This window comes from Ochotona princeps, chromosome 26 (genome assembly GCF_030435755.1).
Source record: "Ochotona princeps isolate mOchPri1 chromosome 26, mOchPri1.hap1, whole genome shotgun sequence".
Taxonomy (NCBI): domain Eukaryota; kingdom Metazoa; phylum Chordata; class Mammalia; order Lagomorpha; family Ochotonidae; genus Ochotona; species Ochotona princeps.
The window spans coordinates 7,544,852-7,560,435 of record NC_080857.1 but is presented as its reverse complement, the minus strand read 5'-3'; the positions used below and the strand labels follow the sequence as shown (position 1 = coordinate 7,560,435).

General features: G+C 39.8%; 1 protein-coding gene across 2 annotated transcripts in view; it reads right to left on the bottom strand.

Moving 5' to 3' along the window:
- The window catches only part of CATSPERB (cation channel sperm associated auxiliary subunit beta), a 60,746-nt gene extending 51,658 nt beyond the window's left edge, over window positions 1-9,088 (bottom strand). The window contains exons 1-4 of one of the 2 annotated variants that reach the window (XR_009244261.1): window positions 8,942-9,085; window positions 5,929-6,007; window positions 5,328-5,416; window positions 2,601-2,741 (exon numbers count right to left, since the gene is read on the bottom strand). Coding sequence is in view for 1 of the 2 variants with exons in the window: in XM_058655309.1 (XP_058511292.1) it covers window positions 2,601-2,741; window positions 5,328-5,416; window positions 5,929-6,007 (309 nt within the window). In the remaining variant the exon portion in view is untranslated. Of the gene's footprint in view, window positions 1-2,600; window positions 2,742-5,327; window positions 5,417-5,928; window positions 6,008-8,941 lie in introns of both variants that reach the window. The other variant, XM_058655309.1, reaches the window with a different exon arrangement.
- Between the last annotated feature and the right edge of the window lie 6,496 nt (window positions 9,089-15,584).

Sequence of the window (15,584 nt, the reverse complement as noted above, 5' to 3'; positions counted from 1 at the left end):
AGGTAGGACAGAAAATAATTTTGGGTAACATAGCAGCAGGATACTTTCAAAATTTGGTAATACTACAATCCCCAAATTCCAGAGAATCCCACTTGGGTAAATAAAACAAACAAACAAACAAACAAAACAAACTTCCAGGTAAAAACTGACACATCACATAAAGGCATAATGAAAAACTTAACAGATGGGCCCGGTGGCATGGCCTAGCGGCTAAAGTCCTCACCTTGAACGCCCTAGGATCCCATATGGGCGCCGGTTCTAATCCCGGCAGCTCCACTTCCCATCCAGCTCCCTGCTTGTGGCCTGGGAAAGCAGCTGAGAATGGCCCAATGCATTGGGACTCTGCACCCGTGTGGGAGACCCGGAAGAGGTTCCAGGTTCCTGGCATCGGATCGGCGCGCACCGGCCCGTTGCGGCTCACTTGAGGAGTTAATCATCGGATGGAAGATCTTCCTCTCTGTCTCTCCTCCTCTCTGTATATCTGACTTTGTAATAAAATAAATAAATCTTCAAAAAAAACCTTAACAGATGACTCTTCATTCAGGAATAATGGTGTCTGATAACATTAGAACAATATGTTCAAAATGTTCAAAGAAAAGGAAACCAACCAGAAATTCTATAGCTCACAAAAATACCCTCCAAAAATTCAGGTGACCACTGAAAACTTATTAGAGCTCAAGCAGTGCTGCTGAATATGAAGATAAATAAAAAACTGTGTTTCTAAACACTTGCAGCAAACAATCTGGAAACTATAAAACAAATTGTTTAGAAGAGCAATGAAAGATTAAAATATTAGTAATAAAAATGAGCAACAGATATATAAAACCTATACTCTAAAAACTGTAAAGCATCCTTGAGAAGAAATTCAGAACAAGATAAATGGCACAATAATCCACATTCATGGTTTAAAAGACTTATTACCCAAATTTATCTGCAGAACCAATACAACTCCTATCAAAATCCTCACCGGCTACTTTGTAGAAACTGGCAAGTATATCCTAAAATTCAAAGGGAAACAGGGGATTCAAACTAATAGAAATAATGTTGAAAAATAAAGTTAGAGGACTCCTGCTTCCTGACTTGAAAAGTTAACACAAAGTAATACCAAAGCAATATCTAGCATATGATAAACATACAACTCAATGTAATAGAATTGAGAATCAAGATGGAAGTCCTCATGTTTATGGTCAATTGATTTTAAACAAAGATGCTGAGACGATTCGACAGGAATGAACAATAGCATCTTCCACAAGTTGTACTAGGAAAACTGTAGCTCCACATACAAAAGAGCGAATATAGACCCCTACCTCACACCATGTACAAAATGAACTCAAAATAGATCCAAGAAACATGTAAAAGCGAAAAGTATAAACCACCTAAAAAAAATAAAGGAGTATATTTTCACGAGTTTGGATCTTAAAAATAGGAAAAGAATAAAAATAGCTATCTCCCCAAATAAGATGTCCAAGTGGTGAACAAGCAAGTGAAAAGGTGCTCAACATCATTAATCACTTGGCAAATGCAAATCAAAACCATAATGATATAGCACTTCATACCTATTAGGACGACTGTAACAATTAGATAGGAAACAGCAAAGGCTGAGGAAGGTGTGCAGAAATTGGAACCCAGATAAACTGTTGGTGGCAATTAAATTAATGCAACCAGTGTGGAAAACAACCTGGCAGTTTTGCAAAAAGTTAAACATGGAATGCCCATAGGATCCAGCAATCCCATCCCTAGTTGTGTATCCAAGAAAAATGAAAACCTAATTCCTAATTATACAAACTTGCATGAAAATGTTCACATGAGCATTATTCATAATAGCCAAAAGGCAGAAGCGATTCAAATGTTCATTAACTGATGAATGGATAAACATGTTTACACAACAGAATATTATTCATAAATAGGAATGAATTACTAAAAACATGACACAACATGAAAGGCTCTTCAACATACAACGCCAATGGAAAGAAGCTGGTTACAAACATGACTTGCCATATTTCACATACAGGAAACGTTTGCAGTAAGCAAATCTGCAGAGATGGGAAGTAGATGAGCGGTCGCCTGTGGCTGGGAGTGAAGGGAGATGGGGCCTGTTACCACCAGCAGGTGTCCTTTTGGGTTGGTGATGAGGGTCGGACCTCTATTGGTGTGGCATAGTTAAGTGAATGCACTCACAACCAACAAATAATATACTTTCAATAGGTAAATTGGATGGTGTATGAATATATTTTAAGATCATTACTAAAAAAAAAGGTGGGTGAAATAATGATTTTGGGGGGGATAGGGGGAAAAGAGGAAAAAACTAGAATTATTGCCAGCCAGTCATACACAGAATTCTTCAAGTTGAAAAGAAACTGATATCAGAGGGAAACTTACACCCACAGAAAAGACTGAAGCACAGCAGGAATAGTGAATATTGAGGAAAACTGTCCAACACGCACCTTTTTCTTCTTGTAATTGCTTTTAAAAAATATGACTACTGAAAATAAAATCTGTAACATGATACAATATTATTGAAACTATCCAGTTTTAGAAAAATCCTGTAAATAAAAGAATGTTTTGTTAATATAGCACAGACTGAAATAAAATGCAATTACCAATGTTAAATTAAAGTGGAAGATGCCATTGTAGGTACTATTTATGATTGCCAAACTGGGAGCTAGTCCTCCTGATGTGAACACACTTATCGCATACTTTGAAGCAATGTCATTTTCAGCTAGGAAAAAACACTGGATTTTCTGTAAGAAAGGGGAGGGGAGAACCTGGTAAGTAATGACAATTCAATGGAGAACAGCATATTATATCAACTGAAGAATGTGGTTTTGGGGTGCAGCCACTGCTTAGGTTGCCTGTATATTAACGACCATAAATCAGGGAAAACAACTGATTCATTTCTTCTACTGACTGGCTTATTTTGTCAAGCACAATGGTCATTTTGACATTTTGAGATTTGATTATGTTTATAGCCGTTATCTATACTTATTTTATACTTATTTTATGGAAAGGTAGATATATATAGAGAAGGAGAGACGGAGAGAAATAGCTTTCTCCCACTGGTTCGCCAAATGCCTGCAAGCTGAGCTGATGCAAAGCTAGGGGCCAGGAGCTTCCTCTGGTCTCCCACACAGGTGCAGGGTCCCAAGGCTTTGAGCCACACGATGATTTCCTACTTACTACTTGTTGAATTCTTTATTTAGTAGATTAAGTTTCTGATTATAGAGCAACTTGGAAGTGCATCACTGGAAAAATTAAAGGAAAAATAAAGGGAGAAGGAGAATGAGAGCAAGGGTGGGAGGGTGGGATGGTAAGTAATACCATACACGTGAAACTGTATGTGAAATACAGGAAATGTATTCCCCATCTAGAAATATAAAAATAATTTAAATTATGATCTTGCATTTAAGAAATCTATTTCAAAGAGTTACAGAGACAGAGGGAGACACAGAGATCTTCCATCTCCTGGTTCACGCCCCAGGTTGCTGTGATAGCTGGAGCTGGACCAGGCTGAAGGCAGGAGCTTCACTTGGGCTTCCCAATGAGCAGCGGGAGAGCAAGCACTTGGGCCGGCAATTCCCTGCTGTTTTCCCAGGTGCATCAGCAAGGAGTTCTATATTGAACACAGATCTGGTAGGACTCGTACCAGAGTTTACACAGGATGTTAGAGTTGCAGGCAGTGGTTTATCATGCTGTGGTCCTGATTTTCTTGCCTTTTAATTCGCCATTTCCCACTTCTGAGAAGATCCGTAAAAATGCAGCGATCTCACCTGTTAGATTTTACTGACAAAAGCAACAAGAGGCAGATGCCAAGAGCTCTGTCTGGATTAGTTCTCCCAGCAACTAACATTACTTTGGGCAGCATTTCCATTTCCCTATCTAAGTAATGGACAATCTCGTTCATTCTGAAATACAGTCTGAGGCCTCACTCTGGACCAGGCAATGCTGTAGGTGCCATGTTTTGTCACAAATGTGAGCAAAATAAAATCTCTGCCCCTTGTGAATCTGCTTTCTAGCAGGGCTTGGCAGGGAGACAGATTGAAAGTAGGTATTGTGAACTGGACGAGGGAAAGACAGGACAAGCAAAACAACTACCACTAAGCAGAGGAGCACTAAAGCAGAGGAGGGAGAAGAGCAGCTTGGTGCAGGAGTCTTCAGCACAAAGGTTAACAGTCCTTATCTAAGGGAAGAATAAGTGTGGAGGCTAAATATCATAATCATCAGAGAGCACTAAGGCTACAAAATTACTCATCATTATTCCTGACAATACCATTACTACAGCCACCTTAAAGAGCGGGTCATAGCTACCTTTTTGTTAAGATTTATTTATTTTTATTGCAAAGCCAGATTTACATAGAGAAGGAGAGACAAAGATCTGTGCTGGTTCACTCCCCAAGTAGCCACAATGACTGGAGCTGAGCTGATCTCAAGCCAAGATCCAGGAGCTTCTTCCGGTTGCTCACATGGGTGCAGGGTTCCCAGGGTTGGGGCCATTCTCTACTGCATTCCTAGGCCAAAAGCAGGGAGCTAGATGGGAAGTGGAGCAACTGGGACTTGAACTAGCAGCCTTCGGTGATCCTGGCTTAGACAAGGCAAGGATTTAGTCATTAGGCTGTCGTGCTGGGCTCAATGTGGTACTGAGTCTTTCCAGGTTATGTGAGGTAACTTTCTTTTTAAACAGGCTACATCTGTCAGAGTTCAAAAGGACACAGCAGTTTCATAAAAAAAATGAGGATTATTATAGCCAATTTTTTTAAATTAGAGGGAAGAGGCATCATTAAAAAAAAAAAGAACCATTTCACCCAATTCAAGTAAAGACTAAATGTAAGGGATAGAAAGGATGGTATTAATACAGCATATCACCTTTAGGGTGGGGGTGTTTCGGCGTAGCAGTTAAGGTGTCACTGGAATGCCCACACCCCACATTGGAGTGTCGAGGTTCAATTCCCAACTCCACTCCTGACTCCAGCTACCTGCTAATGTGTGCCCTGGGAGGTGGTAGAGGGTGGCTCATGTACCTGGATCTCTGCTATAGCTGTGAGGAAGCTGACCTGAGTTCCTGATTCCTTCTGGCTTCAGCCTGGCCCAGTGCTGGCTTCCATAGGGCTTTTGGGAGTGAACTTGGGGATTTGTCTATCTTATTTTCCCTTCAAATAAATGTACATAAATAAACAAATAAGCTTCTCTGTACCCTTCTCACCGCTTCCCCTACTTGCTCCGCCCCAGGCCGAACACAGGAGACAAATCCGAGGGACACAGTAGTATGGCTTTTATACACAGACTTAACAGGAAGGTGAAGGGTGGAAATACATGCTGTTAGTGGACCTTACCAAGTTTTTTGAGGTCAGATACAACTTGATCATTTCATTTTCTTTGGGGAACCCTTCACTAGAGCAAGCAAAGTGTTTCACCATATCACCTAAATAATATAAAAATATGTATTTTAGGTTACTGATAATTTTCCTCATAAGTATCATATTTCTAAACTGATAAAACTTCTTTTAAAGATATATTTTATTTTTGTTGGAAAGTCAGGTATACAGTGAGGAGGAGAGACAGAGAAGATCTTCTGTCCATTGATTCACCCCCTAAGTGGCTGCAACAGCTAGAGCTGAGCTGATCTGAAACCAGGAGCCCGAAGCCTCTTGCAATTATTCATGGAGGAAAATCAAAAGTCTGCTGAAATATTTCAAGTTTTGAAAACATAAAATGCTCCTTAAATTTTTAAGACTTACAAGTGATAAAATATTCTGATAAGAGAAAGGCCTCTGTGGGCATAACAATGATAGTGGTTTCACAATGTTCTTATTAGAAACTAGAACCTAGACACAATGGTAAGTAAGGTAAATATTAAAATATGTATTTTAAGTGTAAATGAGGAAGGAACAGAAATGAGAACTCTTAAGAAGAGGATAAGAGTTTGAAACCTACCTTTGTTATAATCTATTCCTGATGAAAATTCAAACATATACAAAAGTAAAACAGTGACATACAAACACGGTGAGTCCATCTGTTGGAGTAAATGAGAATTATTTCCATCATTTACTGGGCACTTATTTTTGAGCTCCTTTTCCTATGAGCAACTACAAAGTAGTAAAGAAAGGCTCTCTTCAAGTTAAAAACACTTCCCACTATGTGTAAAAAACACAATATAACAGCTATATTAGTATATTATACATATGTATATGTATATGTATAATATATAAAATCATTGCAAACTAGAAAAAGAGATATGGTTTAGGTAGATTTTCTTTTTCAATGTGGATAACTGTGGGAGACGTGATGTGCTTTATAGCTGTGTAAAGCAGGACCTGATGTGATAAAAGGCTCCATGGGTGGCACAGCCGTACCTAAAGGTCTTTCTCTGTTGGCATTGATTGTAAGAGCTGGGCATCCATGTGGTCCTGCAATTTCCTAAATGTTTCTGCTTGGCCTGTCAGGAATGCCAAGCTCCAATTGTCCTTTGGGCCATTTTCCCCAGAGTTGTATCTGCAGCCGTGAGATCTGAAGGACGAGGTAAGCCCCCTTGGACAACAGCAGCTTATTTCCTGGTAAATCTCCTGATGGCACTGTTTCACTCCTGCAGTATACTCCACTATTTGTGCAAGCATCAACTAGGATGACTGGTGTACCCCTAGAATCCACATGCTGAAATGCTAGTCCCCAGTTCCCCCTAATGTCATTGTATTTGCTGCTGGGGTCTGTAAAAAGGTGATGAAGTGAACGGGAAGGTTGTTAGTGTAGCTCTAATCCAGTCTGACCCAGTCCTTCAAATGAGACAGGTGCAGAGGGAAGGCAAGGGGAGAGACAAGGTGCAGAGAGCTGGCTGTAGGCCTCTGGGAGAGGTGTAGGCCATCGGGAGAGGTGTAGGCCACTGGGAGAGGTGTAGGCCACCGGGAGAGGTGTAGGCCATCGGGAGAGGTGTAGGCCACCGGGAGAGGTGTAGGCCACCGGGAGAGGTGTAGGTCACCGGGAGAGGTGTAGGCCACCGGGAGAGGTGTAGGTCACTGGGAGAGGTGTAGGCCATTGGGAGAGGTGTAGCCCTGCCTTATCTCCATCAACTCTACAAACACCTTGCTCTTGGACGTTTAGCTTCCAGAACTAAACATGCTGATGTTGAGTGGAACTTTATTGTGGCAGCCCTAGAAATTTAAAGACATATTCATTTTGGGGCAAATTTTGAAATTCGTGAATACCTTTTTCATAACACATTTTCCATGAAGTGTTTGAAAACTGCTCATCCATAATGCGTTTCAACCTTGTGGAACTTGTGAGGCAGGGAACACGCAGCACACTGCTCCCTGGCACTCCGGCTGCTGCTTTCGTTCTGAGTGTTAGTCTTTTGCCTCTAACCTACGAGTCTTTTATCATACTTACAGCTGGCAAAGACTAACTAGTCAGGTGTTACTACTGGTGAGTAAATTAGGTTTGCATTCCTCAAAATTGGCTTTCTTGATTAAATACATCTAACTGACAACAGAAAGTGCAAACATTTGTTGGATTTTTAAATTCACCATGTTTGTTACATTGTTGGAGATAATTTTTAAAAACATTTATATATTTTATTTACTCAAAAGAGTGAGAGAGTGACAGAGAGAGAGAAAATCTTCCATCTATGAGCTGGCTTCTTAAAAGCCCGCAGTAGCCAAGGCCAGAGCTGGTTGGTCATAGGTGGGAGCCAGGAACTCAATTATTCTGGTCTGCCACATGGATAGTAGGTACTCAAGTACTTGAGCTGTCTGCTAGAATACATTAATAGAAAGCTGGAATTGGAAGCAAACCCAGACTCTCCAATATGGGAGGTGGGCATGCCAAAGGGGCATCTTAGCCATGATCACCCAGGAGATAATATTTACAACTTAGAGATGGAACATATCTTTGGGTTGATATATGAGGCAATAAGTAAAACATTCAAAGTTAATTTCCAGCAAGTGACAGATTTGGGCTCAGAACCAATGATCCCTGACTCAATAGATCTTCATTAGCATGCAAAGATACCATAAAATGAAAAATTAAAAGATAATAGGGATGTGATGATATTTGACCTTTCACCCAAACTACTTCTTTTAAATTAAAATAATTTTTTTCCCATGATACAGACTTATAAAGCATAGGCGTTCATTCCTCCCCTCTTTCTCCTCTGTCTTTATAAATCTCCTCCTATTATTTGTCCCCAAGTTATTATAATAGTATAGTCATTCATTTCACCATTACAAGCTTAACCTTCTCTGATATAAATGAATCATGATTTGGCAAGTATAGGAAAAGGTGGAAAACATAGTAACATAATTAAAAAGTATTAATGGCACCCAAGCTTCTACATTGTATATCATAATTTCTCCCCACACATATAATATCCTCATTTTTCTCTCATTATTACAACTTTTCTCAATTAGTTATCACATTCCTGGAATGGTCATCTCATCCTGACACAAAGGCACAGACTTCAGCTGAAAATCAGTTCTGCCCATTGAAATATCTGTTCTTTGCCAAGTGACTTCAATTTTTCGAGTTCATCTTCTATTTAATAATATGGGGATCATAGCCACTTCACTATATTAGTGAGGAATTAAGTGAAGACTACGTCCAAAATGTTTAACTCTGCACAGAATAAGCACTTAAAATGTTACCTCTGAATGCATAACTTTATACACTGCAGCAACTTCTCTCCCCATTACACTCTTTCACAGCAATTACATCACCTCTAGCCATCATTTAAATTTAATTGTCACAGGTTTATGTTTGTATAATTGTCAGTTACAAGTCACGTATTTGGACATTTTCTCTTCTCTGCACCAAATAAGCATTGAAAATTTCACCCAAAGAAGAAGTCTATTTTGTCTCCTTGTCTAGTTCATCTGTAGTTACTCTATTACCATGGAATAGTGACTATATTGTAAATCCACATTCCACCAGCATCCTTAAAGTTTCTTACTGTAATTACCTTTTACTGGGAAGCCCAATTACTTCTGCTTTTTTTTCATGTATTTTCCCCTAGTATTTTTTCCATATATCCTAGAAAGAAGAATCCAAACCAAAAGCTGCTTTTCCCAGTTGACTGGTTTAGCAGTCCAACTCAACTTTGATAGCAGCCAAACCATCTCATTCTTATAGCTTCAGCGCAGAAGCCTGCTTAGAAAAATCTAAAGGATGGGCCGTTGGAATTTCCAACTAACTGCCTCCTCCTTCAGAACACCAGTGGTCAGTTCCTCCACATGAGTTGCTCCAAAACTTTTTTCTTTAACATAACATCAATTTAGGGAGGACCAGAAACCTTCCTGTTATAAGTACAAAGTCATAGTGCATTAGTACAAAGTAATTCAGTGTGTACGTATTGAATATTGAAGGAATAATATATGTTCTAAAAGGTCATATTGAATAAATACAATGAGACGTAAACGAAGATGATCTGTTATAAAGAGCTCCATAACCGAGTCTTGAAGAAAACTGGGACTTAAAAGAATAGAACAGACCTTATCGACATAACGGAAGTAAATCCATAGGAGAAGGAAAGTGGTGTGTGCGCATGGGAGCCAGAAGGAGCAAGTGATGCAGCAATTTGTCCTCCATATGCCTCGGTCCATGACGATCCTTCAGGAGAAGATTCACCTCCCACACAGGTGGCCTTGGACTGAGTACCTAGTAAGTACCTAGTGACACAACTTTTTCTCACCCCTTTAGTGCTCTGACTAAACATAAATGGTCACAGAGGCTAACTAATGCCTGCACCCACGTGGGAGACTTGGAAGAAGCTCCTTGCTCTGGGCTCCAGATCGGCTCAGCTCCGGCCATTGCAGCCACTCAGGGAGTGAATCATTGGATGGAAGATCTTCCTCTCTGTCTCTTCTCTCTGTATATCTGACTTTCTAATAAAAACAAATAAGTATTTTAATAATTATCCTGAGTAATATATCCAACATTCAGAATAGAAACAGAAAAACTAGGATGATATGAAATGAGCATCATAACCATTACTCCAAATGCCCACCCCTTGATTTTGGAAAAATCAAGTAAGCTCAGGAAATTAAATAAGAGAATAATCTGCATTTCAGTGTGTCTAGAGGAAAATAGTCTTAAGCACAAATATAAGGGCCATAGAGGAGAGGAATAAAGAACATCAAGAAAATAAAGAAAAAGGTGAAGGGAGGAAGTAACACGTACAGACAACAGGCAAAGAAACTGCAACATTTTCCAGAGCAATAGACAGACGCAAGCACTCAGACTGAGCAGATGCACAGAACGCCGACACCAACGGTGAGAAGAGTGCTCACACCTGGTCAGGCTTTACAACACCTCAGAAAAACAAGAAAAAGATTCTTCAAAGAGAGAAACACACACCGAAGGATTAAGAACGAGATGGTTGTGAGCCCAATCAGCAGTACAGAATGATGAAAGAAAATGGACTGCAGAGGAAAAAAGGATAAAGGAAATTATTTCCCATCTACAATTCACAAGTAAGTAAGATAATAAGTATGAGAGAAAAATAAAATACTTTTTATTCATGCAAAATATGCTGTATTTTAGTTACTCGACATCCATTTTACCATTCTTGGGTTATAAGTTTTTTAGTTTGGGGGACTATTAACTAAGGCTCTTGTGGGAATATTAACTAGGGCTCCCCAACCTGCCACTGACCTGTGGTAAGCACTTGATCCAACACAGGACAGTGTGTTTTCTCCTAGAATATATGAATATATACTGCTTCTTTGTTTGAACTCTGGTACAGCTACAATAATGTAATGATTGTTGACTCCTTAACATTTAAGTTCAACTTAACGAAAAAAATTTACGTGATGATGAATCAAGAAACAGAGGGACTGTAGTTAAGTTTGGGGGATAATCATTGGAAAAGCACAGGAAACGATGAACGAGGCTGCTGAAGAACAACTGAAGCCTGTAACTACGCTGTGCACATTAGTTCTTTGTACTGATCTGTTTCTTTCCATATGCTTGCATATCTTCAAATGAAAGAAAGCAAACATTTGAGCAGGTTCTTAAAATAAACATTCTCCTCCCCATGACACACAGCATAGATTGGTAAAGAGCAGAAGGCTCCCCAGTCATGCTCTCCACTTTCTTAACTCCTGTGGTCTTCGTCAACTATGTAACTTAAAAAAGTTAGTTCACCCTAGTATTAAACCTTTTTACTGTAATATAAGTTTAAATTTTTTTTCTCAAATTTTAAAAATGAAAGAGAGAAGGAGGGAGAGGGAGTTGGAAAGAGAGAGGGAAAAAGAGAAAATCAACACATTCTTAGAATAATTGTATCTACAAATCACACTGTATCTGTTAAAAACTAATTAAAATTAACATTTAAAAAATTACTTCATCTCTCTGACCCCTAATTCCCTCAACTGAAAAATAGGAATGATACTGTTTACCTCACACAGAATATTAACGTGTAGATATGTGTACACAGGCAAGCACGTACTTTCCCTTTCTCTTATTTATTTTTTAAAATTACATTCATTTATTTGAAAGACAGACTTACACAAAGATATACACACAATATGTGTGTGTGTGTGTGTGTGAGAGAGAGAGAGAGAGAGAGTTAGTTTCCATCTGCTGCCTCACTCTCCAGGTGGCCACAATGGCCAGGGTTGGGCCAAGCTGAAGCCAGAAGCCAGGAACGTCTCAGGATCTCCTATGTTGGTGCAGGGGCCTGAGGACTTGGGTCATCCTTTACTGCTTTCTCGGGCACATTAACTGGGAGCTGGATCAGAAGTGCGACAGCCAAAACATGAACAGGTACCTATATGGGACGCCCATGTTGCCTGCCACACAGTGCTGGTCCCTTTCTCTTACTTAAATGGTGGTTTTCTGTGCACCCTGCTATATTCTATACTTTTGAACCTAACAATACATCTTGGTGATTACCCCACTCTTTTTTTAATAAATACCTATTGTGCCATTTGGTGGATATATTCAGAATTTATATAATCATCTGCTTATTTAAAAGTCTTTTACAATACTTCGATATTACAAAAAATATTTTTGCCCATATGTCATGTCACAAATGAGTAAACATATCTATTATGCAAATTTCCAGGAGTGAAATTGTCAGAACAATGTCTGCTCAGTCTAGCTGAGTTCCTACTGCCTTCCTAATACTATTTCTCTTTCAGATGCTCTTGCCTTCAAATATTCCTCCCACCAGCTAGAGCCAGCGTGATCCGATAGGGCTGCAAGAGAAGACCACAGACTTCATCATGCACTGACTCCCATGCTAAATGACACTGTCGTCAACAGCATAGTAGTTATAACTGTGACAACCAACGCCAGAGTCCATAAAAGGACAGAAAGGAAGTGGTTCCTTGATTATAAGAAATATGTCACTCCTTTATGAGTGTCCTGCCCACTTATTTGTATATTATCCCCATAACTCCTGCTGCCCTGTAACTCATCAGTCCCAGCAGGTTTAGAAGATGATTCTCAAGGCAAGCTCCTGCTTTTGTAAGTTTCGCCTGCTTATAAACAGTCCTATATTAGAGTCACTATTCACATAACAGGAGTTTCAGAATGGGGACACATCAAAATTGTTGGGTTAAAAGGAGTATGCATTTACATTTTTCATAATATCAAACCTCTTTTTTATTTTTTAAAGATTTATTCATTTTTATTACAGCCAGATATACACAGAGGAGGAGAGACAGAGAGGAAGATCTTCCGTCCGATGATTCACTCCCCAAGTGAGCCGCAACGGGCCGATGCGCGCCGATCTGAAGCCAGGAACCTGGACCCTCTTTCCGGGTCTCCCACGTGGGTGCAGTGTCCCAATGCATTGGGCCGTCCTCGACTGCTTTCCCAGGCCACAAGCAGGGAGCTGGATGGGAAGTGGAGCTGCCGGGATTAGAACCGGCGCCCATATGGGATCCCGGGGCTTTCAAGGCGAGGATTTTAGCCACTAGGCCATGCCGCCGGGCCCCTCTTTTTTATTTTTAAAATTTATTTGAAAGGTAGTGTCTTTTTTTTTTAAGATTTATTTATTTTTATTACAAAGTCAGATATACAGAGGAGAGACAGAGAGGAAAATCTTCCGTCCGATGATTCACTCCCCAAGTGAGCGTAACAGCTGGTGCTGCGCCGATATGGAGCCAGGAGCCAGGAACTTCCTCCAGGTCTCCCACATGGGTGCAGGGTCTCAAGGATTTGGGCCATCCTCCACTGCTTTCCCAGGCCACAAGCAGGGAGCTGGATGGGAAGTGGAGCTGTCAGGCTTAGAACCGGCACCCATATGGGATCTGGGGTGCTATCAAGGCGAGGACTTTGATCGCTAGGCCACGGCGCCGGCCCTGAAAGGTAGTGTCTAAACAGAAAGAGAAAGGGAGAGGGGGGGATAAAGAGAGGGTAACTTTAGGAGTGAAGGTGAGGGAGAAGAAGAGGGAAGAATCTTCCACCATCTGGGTTAACACCCCAAGTGGTCACAGTGACTTAAAAAAGCCAGGAACCGCTGGACAATAAGATGCCGGACTCTATGTTTGGTATATGCTTGCAATGAGGGAATCTCAACGGAACTTGAACTGTGGTTATGCAACAAGGTGGAGGAATCCACTATGGTGGGAGGGTTTGGGGAGAGGTGGGGAGAATCCCAGTACCTATGAAACTGTGTCACATAATACAATGTAATTAATGAATAAAAAAAAAAGCCAGAAACCAGGAGCTATGCCAAGGTCTCTCACATGGGTGCAGGGGCCCACTATCCACTACCTTCTCAGTGCAGTAACAGGGAACTGGATTGGCTGTGGAGCAACTGGCACTTGAACCAATGACCATATGGGACACCAATGCCGCACACAGTGGCCTTGTTTGCTATACCGCTGTGCCAGCCCCTCAAATATCTTGACTGCAGTTGTAGAAATCTAAGCTTCACATTCAGTGAGCAAGATGCTAGTTCTCTCACACTTTAAACAGCAAGTGCACGCTGTTTCACCTTGAAAATCTATAATCATTCAATTTTCATTTACCATATACTCCCTGTCCTTCGGTTTGTTCATATGTTTGGCCACTTTCCTGTGGATTGTTGATGTCTTCCTTACTGATTAGTAAATGTTTTTATGTGTCAAGAAAATTAAAGCTCTGCACAACAAATCACAAAAATTTTCCTCCATCTGTCCTTTCTCTTTTGACTTTTTTATAGTGATGTGATTTTTTCTGGTAGTTAAATAAATGAATTTCCTCTTTTATCTGTTGGTAATTTATGTCTTCACTTTTTAAATGTGACATCTTTGACTCATCTGGAAATCGTTTTAGTATAATCTGTGAAGTAGAGATCCAACTTTTTTTTTCACATGGATATTCAGTTGTCCCAACATTAACTAAAAAATCCTGTTTTTCTCCACTGCCTTAAAAGTCTTCATTTAATTGGCTTACATTTGGATCTCTTTCTGTATTTTCTAGTTTGTTCCTGCAAATGGTTGACCTACTCATTATCTCATTATTTTTGTTGTTGAACAGTACTTTTATTTTTTAAAGAATCAGCTTTTCTTGTTCCAAATAAGAACAAAACCAAAAATAACCTGTTGAGATCAGCTAGATTAACTTAAGGGGAATTGTTCCAAATATGACAATCCCTTTTTACTTAACTCTTCTTTTGTTCTTTCCATGGTTTCATAATTTTCTTCCTTTTAACCAACTGTTGCTTGAATATATGAAATTTCTATTTCTGCACTTTTTGTCCCTGTGGTTTCAGTGAATTTTCCCACCAGGTGGCCTTGTGGTTGATTTTGGGGGTCTACAAATCTCGGCTTAATGGTCCTTTAAAAATATAATTTTCCAAATTTTTGAATTGACAAAAATCTCACATACTTACAGTTTACAGCACGGTGCTTTGGTCTATGTATCTAGATTATGAAATGGCTAAATCAAATGAACAGATAGGAATTCTCACATATTTATCCTATTAACACTCAGAGTCAGCTTTCTTAAAATATTAAGTGTTTAATGTAATTAATTATAGAAACCATGGTATAAACAGACCTCTAAACCTCCTAGTCCTCTTAGGTCCTCTCCCCACCTCTTAGCCTCTGGTAACCACCATCACAGTCTCCGTCCAGATTCCACATGTAAATGAGTTTGTGATATTTGTCCTTCTGTGCCTGGTTTATTTCACTTAATATAATATCTTCCAGGTTCATCCACAGTGCTACAAATAATAGGATTTTCTTCTTGTAAAGACTGACCAGTATTCAATCATGGATTTATACCACGTTTGCTTTGAATATGTATCTGTTGATGGGTATATTTTTTGTTACTGTGAACAATGCTACAGTGAATATGAGAATGCAGATATCTCAACATAGCAATTTCCTACTCTTTCTACATATACCCTGTGGGGTTGTTGAGTCTGGTAGTTCTAATTTTAATTTTTTGAGAAATCTCCAAACCACTTTACATATTGTCATATTGGCTGTATTACAGGTTTTTTTTTTAAAGATTTATTTATTTGAAAGGAAGAGTCACAAAGAAACAGATCATTCATCCATTGGTTCACTCCCTAGATGGGCAGCAATGGCAGGGGTTGAGCTAGGCAGAACCCTAGGGATTCATCTGAATTTCCATGTGGGTGGCAGAGGCCCAATCTGGATTGG